Genomic DNA, 11,338 nt, shown 5'->3' with positions numbered 1-11,338 from the left:
ACCCACCGATAACGTTCAGGTACAGCTTACTGTGACATGGGGCGGTATGTTATTGTTAGATCATCGGTCAGCTGATAGAATGAAGATCAGGTTTGTCTGCACAATTATTTCGAGGTATTTTTACCGTTGTAAAAAATATTATTTGGAACAAACAATGTCCGCCGTATACAATGTAAATATAATTGCACTTTGTTAAAAAAGAAACCGAAACTGACATTTACATTTCTAGGGTCCTACTATTTAACGTCCGGGGACGCCCGGGAACGTCCGGGGGCGTCCGGAAACGTCCGGGAGGTTTCATCAGACGTCCGGAAACGTCCGGGAGGTTTCATCAGACGTCCGGGAATTTAAAAATACAGTGCAGTCAATAAAACATGTCTTTCGCAGTTTGGTAAGATCGTGAGAATATCAACTTGCGTACAAATAAATATAATTAAAAAAAAATAAAAAAACAAAAATGAGTACAAGTAACAGGGTAAAAAATATTTAATAGACACAGTCAGCAATATTCCAGCTATATGACGGCGGTCTGTAAATAATCGAGTCTGGACCAGACAATCCAGTGATTGACATCATGAGCATCGATCCACGCAATTGGGATACGATGACATGCATCAAAACCAAGTCAGCGAGCCTGACCACCCGATCCTGTTAGTCGACTCTTACCACAAGCATAGTCGCCTCTTACGGCAAGCATGGGTTATTGAAGACCAATTCTAACCCGCGTACTTATTTACAATACATAAGATGTTTATTATATTATTTCGTAGGCATCAGATGTGGTTTGGGGCTTGGGGAGTTGATGCCGGGGAGTGAGGAAATTCATTAATGTATTTCGTTATAGCGATGTATGTCAGTAAGTGAGTACCTCTTTCTGCGTGTTGGGTGTGAAGGGGGTGGGGGAGGGGTGTATTGTCTTAAAGGGAAACAATGCTCCAACTGTAAGCCGTCTAGCCGGCGCCGTTTAAATTAGCCTGCGTCATCACCGGATGCCAATTAGCCTCCGCAACCCAACAAACTGAGCTTGGGGTCAGGGAAGGGGCAGTTGGGGGACCTCGTTCACAGGCAACAAAGGAATACCTTTGAATTCTCGCTTTTGATTGATGGTGCTTACTATGACCTTTCACCTTGCAAAATCCGTCTGCATGTTAAAATGTGTATGTACAATTATGCAGTTTAGTATACAGCATATACGTCTACGTATTAGTTTTGCAACAATGAAATTCAGTTCATATGCTCAACAGCAACGACCCTTATTTTATCAGGCAAAATGCATATAATAATACAACCATAACCACTCACTTCTTGTGACCCATATTTCATGGTATAAACCAGAGACCACGTACCGGTTTATGGCCTCTGTTTAAACCTACTCTAGTATATTTTGTCGTCATGTTCTTGATGATCAGTTAATAACTTTATTACGAGTATAATTAGTGGTAGAACCACTTAGATTACCCGACAGAAACTATGCAAAATAACTTAAATTACGTTCTCCCCTGCCTCTGAGGGTTTCGACGATATATAGCAATAAGTGTCAGGGCAATGATTCAACCTAAGATTGGGTTATATATCAAGGGCCCACTTGCACAAGCGATCTTAGCGCTAAGATGATCGTAACTCCCATACTTTAACATAGGCTTACAATAGTCTTAGCGCTAAGATCGCTTTGTGCAGGTGAACCCAGGTCTGATGTGTGACATGTTGTGAAATATGTACGTGACAGGGCAGCAAAGGAGGAATGATCAGTTGAGTTATAAAAAAAACATTGATCAAAGGATTAACCGATTATGCGTTGATTGATTAATCATTGTTAATCTTGCACAGTTGATTTGTCAAAAGTAATTGTTTATGCATATAGGTTTACTAAAGTAGACGGAATGCATCCATATCTGGGCGTGAAGTGCACTGTAAAACTTTACCGTGCATTATTACGGTAAAAGTTTGGCAGCCATGCTGCCGGTACAAAACCAGTAGCTTTACGGTATGCCGTAATTATTTATACCGTGACAAATACGGTAAAATTCTGGCAGCCGTGCTGCCGGTACAAAGCCAGTAGCTTTACGGTATGCCGTAATTATTTATACCGTGAAAAATACGGTAAAATTCTGGCAGCCATGCTGCCGGTACAAAGCCAGTAGCTTTACGGTATGCGGTAATTATTTATACCGTGACAAATACGGTAAAACTCTGGCAATTCTAAGGCTCCAGTAGTTTAAGCCACAGCTATAGCAGGGGACTTAAAACTGCTGTAATCCTAGAATCGCTTTGTCCAAATATGGTCTTGTTTACAAGCTGTTACGACAGCCACAATCATTTTCTAAAGATTCATCATGTATGGTTATGATCAGCTTCGAACACATTCTATTCAAAAAATAAGATACAACTGTGTTACTGGAATCCTTGAACCAGATGATTCATGTTTTATTTTTTGTAGTGTGAAACTATTCTTTTTTACAACAGTTCGTATTACAATGTAAAGATTAGTACACATCATAGTAGATATACCCTCTTGTATTTTGGTCAGTTTAAGGAGGAAAATGACAAAACACAACATTGTGTGAATAGCAACTGTAGGTTGACATGAGAAGAGACATTTCCTGATATTCTGGAACCTTCAAGTATGTAAACAGTAACATATGGCCATCTCTTTTAAATTCCGAAATATCTGAGTAGACATGTTTAATTGTTCACTAATAATCATGAAGTCTGTCACAATATAACTGACTAATCCATCTGAATTTGCCTAAACTGGGATGTGAAGGACACATGTAACATGAACAAAAAATCTTATTTGAATGACTCCAAACACAACCAGAGTTACATTTCCAAAACTTGGAATGCCTCTTGCACAGTTGCTCAATACAACCTGAACACAACCCAGATTGAAAAGTAGCCAATTAAGCCAGTGTCCTGTGTTTCTAGAGAATCCAATTACACTAACATGGATGATGGTCACCTTAAATGATAAAAAAGTAAAGTCTTAAAGAAACTCACAAAGGGAGACTAATCCAGAAAAAAACACATCAAATTAAAAATCCCAGAAGATTAAAGTTTTGAAAACTTTCAACAAGAAACAATCGTGATAACACTACTATATGCTATGAAAGAGAAACCTGGAAATATGAATTTCAATTATTGTCGAATCATGTTTTACTAAATGACACACAATCAATCAGTATGACCTAGTCTCTAGCATGCAATAACAGAAAGAGTTTGACAAAACAGGACCTTCTTTGTACAAACTTGTTCCTTTCATTTATTGCTCCTACAGGCTGTTCAAATATTTCCAATCTGAAAGCCAGTATGATGTCAGTTTGCAGAGAAATTCTCCACTTAAATCACAACATTCAGTTAACAAAACTGTCTCTCACAATTCTGAAAGGAATTCCTTTGTGGAAATATCAATAAGCATACTACACTCACAAGCAGTACTGATATTTCCTCAAGTTTAACAAAATATCTGCTGCATTTTGAACAGGAAATAAGCATGTCTAAACTAGGATTTTCAGATTATTATAAATGAAGACAGCTAAATGTCTCAGAAAAAGCCCATTGAAGTTTTAACTTTATCAGCAATCTCTAACCATACAGTATCAAACATTTTAAACTGCTCCTATTACTTCACATCCTTGACGAACACTGACAAGGTATGAATAACTTCTATAGAAAATAAACTTTCAATTATCTGTCTTACTCTCAAAAGACAATGGAATACCGTGAACAGTTCACAATATTGATATAAACAAAATCAAACAGCACCAACTACATACAAGAAACAAAATTGTTCATTATTATCTGATAGATAGACACCATCAGACAATCAGACTATCAATTGCGCCTACACTCTGTGTAGTTTAACAAAATCTCTGCTGCATATTGAACAGGCTATATGTCAGATTCCAGCCACTCAAAATCCGCAAGAGCGTTGATTAAGCTGAGAACCTTGGGGTTAATCTTTGTCTTCTTCCTCTTCCCTTGGTTCCCTTTCGATCCTCTATCAGGGTTGATGCCAATGAAACACCTGAATCACATTAAAATACAACTAAACATTCACTTAGAGATGTGTATCATGTATGATTATTTTATTAAAGAATATTGTACTGTCCCGAGTTCTTTATTTATCTTTATACACAGACCAAAACGTGCCTTGCTTGTGCAGAGTGCATTGTATACTTGAGCTTCACATTTTAATACTAAATGTACTACATGTGACTAACATGGCAAGAATAAATTGAATTTCAAAACAATCAATCAATTTGTGTGAACACACAATGCCATTTAGAAAGTGGTCAATATAACACTTTCTTAGTAAAGTACATATTCTAGTACTTTTTGGGGAAGAGTTCCATTCGGGATTCAAACCAACACTGCCCTAGTGAGGCACCTAATGGCCATCACACAGAGTCACTCACCCTTATTATTCCACAAAATTAAAGTCTGACAACTAGATCAATGCATGTACTTTGTGTACCCCTCTGACCAGTGTAAATTGGCACAGCTCCTATGGCCAAAAGCTTTAAACACACCAGGGTTAGAAACTAACAGTTTTTGTCCACTACTCCTTATAATGATAACATATAGCAAAACCCTTAAAATGGGCCAATTTCTACTACTCCTTAGGATACCTTTACTATTGGGCAGTTTGGTATGGACTACAGGACTAGTGCCAATTTCTAACGCTGCACACAATGCCATTCAGAAAGTGGTCAAATATAACTAATGCTATGTTTTGGATAACACTTTCTTAGTGAAGAACAGATTCTTCTACTTTTTTTTGGGGGGGGGGGGGGGGGGGGGGGGGGGGGGACTCAGCTAAATTCTTTTACAAGAAACTGTACTTTACTAAGAAAGTGTTATCCAAAACAAAAAATCTGACATAATCAATTTGTAGTTGAGCAAACTTTCTCACATAACTTCTGAGTACAAAAAAGCCTGAATGAATGTGGAATACCTCTGAATAAACTCCATGGTTGTTGAAGCCCCAGGGGGATACTCCAGATTAAACACATAGAACGATGCAAAGAATGCAGAGAAGGCGTCCATGAAACTTTGGATTCTGTCCATGGGTGAAATGACCATTCTGTCACACATCAACATGTATGTCTTGCCTGCAAGGACTGAATCACCTGTTTATTGGAACAAAAAGTAAAAGATATAGTGGGTGAAGAATACTATTCTATTATAAACTGACTGGATAGTGATGTATTCTGAAGTTAGTGTCTGATAATCTAAAATACATTATATAACCATCCGTAACTATTCACAGTGAAACTTATAATGTTACTACTAAATTTCAATAAGATTTAGCAAGACTGTTACAGTATGTATGAAAAACTGTTCTGCTGTGCAAGTATGTTCTAGAAAACAAAATAGCACCAAGAGAGCCCAATATTACATTTGAATGACTGAGTAAAACATTTACCAAAAACTATCAGCTGTAGTGATTCCTTTGTTGTGGACTTCTCTGCTGCTCCAACACTTGTTGTTTCCTGTTCCAACAGATGGTGAAAAATATAATATTCTGTCTGTATGATATTCAAGAAACAGCATGTTTTTCAGAAATGTTATAGTCTCATACTGAAACTGAAGACATTAGAGAAACATTAGCAATGAATAGATGTCAAGTCAAGTTTAAACTTTTCATCTTGAAATCAAGTTTGAACGATTTGTGATGGTAATTGTAGTATTAAACATACATCTTACATCAACAACAAAGAAGACATCCTTTTCCTTTTCACCAAAATGGTTCAGAACACACAGAATCACTGCGACCAACCAAGCCTTGACATTATCCTTCTCACTCTGCCTTCTGGCTTCCTCGTAGATCATCTCACACTTGAAACTGGATTTAGTTTTGAAGAATCTATTTATTCTCACCGCTTTGTCTCTATAAGCAGTTCCTAAGGCGTTCCTTATGTCTATTCCCAAAAGCTCATTAGCATGAGCCAAAAGACCCTTGACCTCAAACAGATAAGGCCACTCTTCCTTCAGTTCATCCATCGAAGTTCCACTATTAATCTCTTTGCGCTGTAGAGCATAACTAGCTTTCATGGAGCGTGATACCTTCTCATAATCTGTTTCTGAATTCTCATACATTGCCTTTAAATTATTCTTGTGATGTTCCATATCCTGGCATTCGGTGTCCCCTGTGAGAACTGGCATCCAGTTGATGCAGCCATAAGAGTCTCGTCGTTCAGCTGCTGCAGCAGCACAACCACCTTCAGGATTATCTGAGTTATCACTGGAACCTGAATCACTAGCAAGTGGTCTCTTCTTGCGAGAAAGACACATCCTACTTGCATTCAGTGATCTGTTTAGGTTTTCGTTCCTGGAGACAAGTTTATTTAGAATACTGTCATATCCCGAACCGATTATAGACCCATCCAGTTTATCCTGTAGACTATCAGGATACCGTGCAGTCATCCTCTGGGCGATGACAGACATTTGGGGTCTCGATGCATGTTGAGTCTTCTTCCTGACTGCATCAACAAACAATCTGACAAGGTCCTGTCTGGCACTTGGATGTAGTCTCTTCCCCCTTTCCAAATCATTTCTCACAGCAGCACTAACATCTCTCAATGGGAGTTCTAATTTGACAGGCCAGTTGGGATCAGTGTTTATGTTGTGTATCAATATTGGACCCGGACTCTTCGGTGAGAATGACATGGATGAATCCACACTGGATGAAGGTGAGGGGACACTTCTTGATGGTTGTGCTGAAATTACAGACTATTTTTAAATGGACAAATTTAGTAGTATCATACTGAGAATTATGCAAACATATAACCCTTAAGGCTTAGCAAAAATAGTTGTGATTCCAATTACTTGACCTACCCCAAATATATGTGACTACCCTAACTTTTTTATTAGCATTTACATAACATTTCTGAAGGAGAATCAATACAATTAAAAATTACTTGCTTCAGGTTAAGATACACTCCACCCCCTTCCACAATTGTATTAAAACAAAACTGCCTACACAGCTACCCTATTTTTGACAGCAGCCACAAAAGTTTTTTTGTGACCTTATCATACATAATGACTTAGAACTGTATTTTGTTTTCCAATAGCCATGTCTTACATGGTATGTAATTATTAGTGGAAGGGCAGACAACAACACAACAAACTGTAATGACATGTAACACTATGTACTCAGCTTCAACAACTTTCAAGAATAACCATTTTTACCATAAGAGTGAGTGAGTGAGTTGGGTTTAACGCCGCTTTTAACAGTATTCCAGTTATATCGCGGCATGTCAGCTTAATGTGGGAGGAAAGCCCGTTGAAACCCACGAGCACGGGTATGGTGCTGACAAACCTAGAAACATAATCGGGGTGAACCGGGATTCGAACCCACAATCATAGGTTTCTGGCGTGCCCAAGGGACGCAACTCTGCACAGCGAATCGCGGCGCCTTAGATGACTGGGCCACCCGTGCCCCCTTTTTACCATAAGAAGCTGAAAGACGAAACATTAAATTGGGTGAATGTGCATTAGCTATGAAATAAATATAATACTACTCACACACTGAATGGCTAAGTAGCTTCCTTGCATGAACAGGTTTGACTCTCCCTACCAGATCATCCGGTGTCACCCACTTCAGGTCATCCACATGTGTGACGCCTAAGGTATTCAGAACATCAACAATACTGTTCAAAGTGTCCTCATCCAGGTTACCAATAAGATCAAGTACATGTCTCTTGAGACATTTCTCATCCTCAGAAATCCCACTGGCCATTGTCAGCGTTGACAGTCACTGTGACAATGAATGCTTCAGGGAAATGTAGCTCGTCCCTGATTCAAAATAGATCTCCACTGTATAACAATCTGCAAACTGAGAGAGAGTTAGACACTGCACATCATAATCATGATCAAGTGAACTTTCATACGCATAAAGATCCATAGCATCAATATATGTGCATAAAATTTCATGGACCAAAAAATACACTGTATTTCCTTCTACAAATATGTCTTGAATACATCCAACTAACATTTCATAAGAAGTTGGTTGGCTGATCACCAGTGTGTTTCCCAATTTGTATGTTATACCTCTTATGCAAACCTTTGTGGCCTTCATAGAGTTTGAACCAGTTAAGCCACACCCTGACAGAACAGCTTTGATGTTTTCTGAATACATTTCAGGGTGAAAGGGTAATAGTATTTCCACTTCAAATTCATTTGGAAACAGACTACCTGAATTGTATAGAGCCTGCAAAAGCTGGTGTTTCTGGGAGAGTGTTTTTGCTAGACTTTTATAATTCTGAAGTTTCCTAGCACATTTCTTGAAGTAGGAGTGTTTGCTTTCAAATCGAAGTGTCCAGAGGCGGATCAGAGGCCCAAACTTCAAAATCAGTTCTGGATAATGTACCAAATAATGGTGCTTTGGACGCATCTGAACATTAAAAATCTCTTTCCTTTCATGCAAATAATCCTCTATGACAGAATTCAAAATTGCAATTTGGCAAACTTCAAAACTTTGTGTGCAGACAATTTCTACCAACTTTTTAATCAAAAGGAAAAAGGCCCAAACCCTGACCTCTGTGTCAGCAACATATTTTCCAACAAACAGGGAAAACAGTCTGATGAATACCCAGTTCTGTACTGCATGTCCTGGCATTCTATCTGAGGTGGGGTTTACAGCACAGGGTTTGTCAAGGGCATCATAGCCTGTGTAGGGAAACCCAATCAGTCTTTTGTTTAGCTGGTCGTAGGTAAACCATCTTTTGGTGATCACAAAGTAATCAGTGACCAACTTCATATCATAGGCAAGAATTCCTTCAAATAGGTCATGCCCTATACAGGGTGGCAGTCCACTTACTACATGGAAGTGCTGTAACTCATTAAAGATAGAACTTTGCTTTATTCCTTTGTGGTTGTTAAGACCTTCACTGAGCACTATTTGGACACTTTCTTGATAATTTTCTTGGGTTCTTTTCTCACCTCTAATAGCAAAGGATTCATGAAGCATTTCTGATCTTTCAGCAAGGCAGTATCTACAAACATGTTTTCCACTAAAACTTTCCACAAAGCCCCCAACCATGTGTGAACCCAAATTATCACCAAGAATGCAAAATAAGGAACCTTTAATGAAAAGATCATTTCCCACATCTAGACCAACACTTTCAAGGTGTTTCAAATCCTTCACCAATGGACCAAAAACTTTATCTGGACCAAATTGCTTCAGGTCTTTTTCACGACAAAGTATAACTAATTGCATATGGTCAATTGTGGAACGCTTGAAAGACGGGAAATTTCCGAGAGTAAAATATACTCCTACAAGCTTGTGCTTTCTTTTAGCTGAACCCAGAGGATTTACAACTTCAAATGCATCCTGGTACAAAATAATCTGAAATGAGCCCAATTGTGTTTGAAAGAATTCATTGCCTTTAAACAGTGAGCCCTGGTGAATGTCCTGAAAACCTGACTGTTGCTCACAAGATACGCCACTGTTATTATGGTTTGCCATGTGTGATCTCTGGTAAGTATATATGCTTGACAATGTTTTGAGAATGGAGACATACTGAAATGTTTGTTCCTTCCCACTTTCTTCACTGAAACCCGAAACTACTTCCTGTGGGGGTACATATGGAAAATGTTGTTTGTAGAAAGTTGACCTACACTTTGCTGATCTTAAAGGGCCTGTATTGCAAGAAGAAAAGACATCCGATGCTCTGATGTCATCTCTGATGTCATTAATGATGACATCTGAAATCCCATTTGACTTAAGCCTCTCTATGATTCGGCTCACTACAATGTCATTGCTAAATTCATGAAGAGCTTGGTATTCTGTTATAATATCTTGAATCAAAGATACGGGTAGCAAGTGTTTTGCTTCCAGCTTTAAGTAGAACTGAGAAATATTTTTCAGGAACTGATTTTGTGTGGTGTCATCTAAATCAGCATCCTCATTTTCATTTTCATCATGATCAATTTCAGTGGGCCTGTTGTCGGTTTGTGCAGACATGCAATTCTGACGATCATCTAGATTATTATTTGTGATATTAGCCCTGTGAACTGAATCCGATAACTCTGATATAGCATGATGCTTGTGCTTTCTGCTTATGTGAGATGAGAATGTTGATTTATTTTGAATTTTGGTATTGCATGATTTGAATGGACAAATGATGGGATCTCGTCTCTCTAAATGCTGTCGCAAGTGTTTCAAGAGCTCATCAATAGAAGAGAATTCATGTTCACAAAAGCTTTGCCTGCACACAAGACGTAAATGTGACTGGCCGTGTATTGACCCTGGTTGACTTATGTTTGTGTTAAGCTTGTGATCACGTAATACGTGTGCCCGAAACGCACTGTACGTGCGAAATTTTCTTACACAAAGGTCTTGGCAACAGGGAAATAAAATATTTGGTACATGTCTGTGTAAACGATAATGTCTGACATACTGCCGTAAAATACAAGTCTCAAAATTACATTCTTTGCAATGATACGTCATACCATTTGTCAAGAACAAAAATACAGAAGCACACAATAGAAAACCTAAATAATAAACATGTGAACCCTTGATTTGCATACTCTAGACATCGAATGTGTACAAATTACCAACAGATGAGTCTTGTGACATCAGATTCTGGAACGATTCTTCTCAGGTCAACGTGAAATGGCGGCAGCGTGGATGGCAGTATCCCACAATGCCTTGGGGCCAAACGGTAGCGTCGCGTAAACTTCGTTTGGTGCAGTGAAACGCCGTAAAATATTTGTCGTTCACGGCATTCCGGCGTACAAGTGTCATAACAGAATCCTACCGTTGCATTTTCACGTTATGTTACCGTATATTTTACGGCAAAGTTTTACAGTGTGTCCATGTAAAATACTTTGTTCAAAGGATTAACATCAAAAGTGATACCATCTACTGTACATTGTACTATTGAACATATTGTGATCAGAAATATTCACGAAACCAATTTTTAGGCTGTGTGTGGTAAGGTAAACAGTTTGATTCAGGGAAGGGCTGAAACAGACAGACATACAGGTCGAGTCTGCGGAGAGGAATTGTCGCTTCTTTGAGAGGAAGGTATCTGGACACTAAAATACCCTGGTGTTGTTGTAGCCAAGTGCAGGTGTGTTGACGATACGCGTGAAATACTCTCCGACAAGAAGCTAGGTGAAAGTAGGTGAGGTGAGGTGAAATGGGGTTCAACGTCGCGTCCAAGATTATTGCACTTATATAGCGACGTGCATGCACGTGTTTGTGTGTGGCTGCTTGTACTAGTCCGGACTGATGCCGATTTATAGTGCTAGCTCACTGACATATCATGCCGCAGTTTTACATGAATATCCCACTCAGACACAGTATACTGACTCCGAGCCGACCAGTCCT

The 11,338-nt window shown here is 38.8% G+C and overlaps 2 protein-coding genes across 2 annotated transcripts; both read right to left on the bottom strand.

Annotated features, from left to right (window-relative positions):
• Window positions 1–2,321: 2,321 nt before the first annotated feature.
• On the bottom strand, window positions 2,322–7,741 carry LOC125384390. Its single transcript, XM_048403439.1, has 5 exons — window positions 7,528–7,741; window positions 5,707–6,719; window positions 5,426–5,492; window positions 4,955–5,129; window positions 2,322–4,024 (listed from the first exon to the last, which is right to left on the bottom strand). Exons 1-5 carry the CDS (start codon window positions 7,739–7,741, stop codon window positions 3,889–3,891), a joined length of 1,605 nt encoding a protein of 534 aa, XP_048259396.1. The 3' UTR covers window positions 2,322–3,888.
• LOC125384259 lies at window positions 6,584–9,247 on the bottom strand. The gene is made up of 2 exons (XM_048402999.1): window positions 7,528–9,247; window positions 6,584–6,719 (listed from the first exon to the last, which is right to left on the bottom strand). Exon 1 carries the CDS (start codon window positions 9,218–9,220, stop codon window positions 7,757–7,759), a length of 1,464 nt encoding a protein of 487 aa, XP_048258956.1. The 5' UTR covers window positions 9,221–9,247; the 3' UTR covers window positions 6,584–6,719; window positions 7,528–7,756.
• Window positions 9,248–11,338: the final 2,091 nt, after the last annotated feature.

Source organism: Haliotis rufescens, unplaced genomic scaffold (genome assembly GCF_023055435.1).
Source record: "Haliotis rufescens isolate VD_foot unplaced genomic scaffold, xgHalRufe1.0.p SCAF_3, whole genome shotgun sequence".
Classification (NCBI taxonomy): domain Eukaryota; kingdom Metazoa; phylum Mollusca; class Gastropoda; order Lepetellida; family Haliotidae; genus Haliotis; species Haliotis rufescens.
The sequence above is the reverse complement of the archived record's forward strand: the minus strand, read 5'-3'. Positions and strand labels throughout refer to the sequence as shown.

Bases quoted from the DNA above. Each gene is read 5' to 3' on its own strand.
- LOC125384390 (XM_048403439.1), bottom strand. From the start codon at position 7,741: ATGGCCAGTGGGATTTCTGAGGATGAGAAATGTCTCAAGAGACATGTA. The intron at 5,130-5,425 runs GTAAATGTTTTA...TCCAATAAACAG, and splicing joins ACTACAGCTGATAGTTTTTG to GTGATTCAGTCCTTGCAGGC. The intron at 4,025-4,954 runs GTATTCCACATT...AATGTGATTCAG, and splicing joins ACCATGGAGTTTATTCAGAG to GTGTTTCATTGGCATCAACC.
- LOC125384259 (XM_048402999.1), bottom strand. From the start codon at position 9,220: ATGCAATTAGTTATACTTTGTCGTGAAAAAGACCTGAAGCAATTTGGT.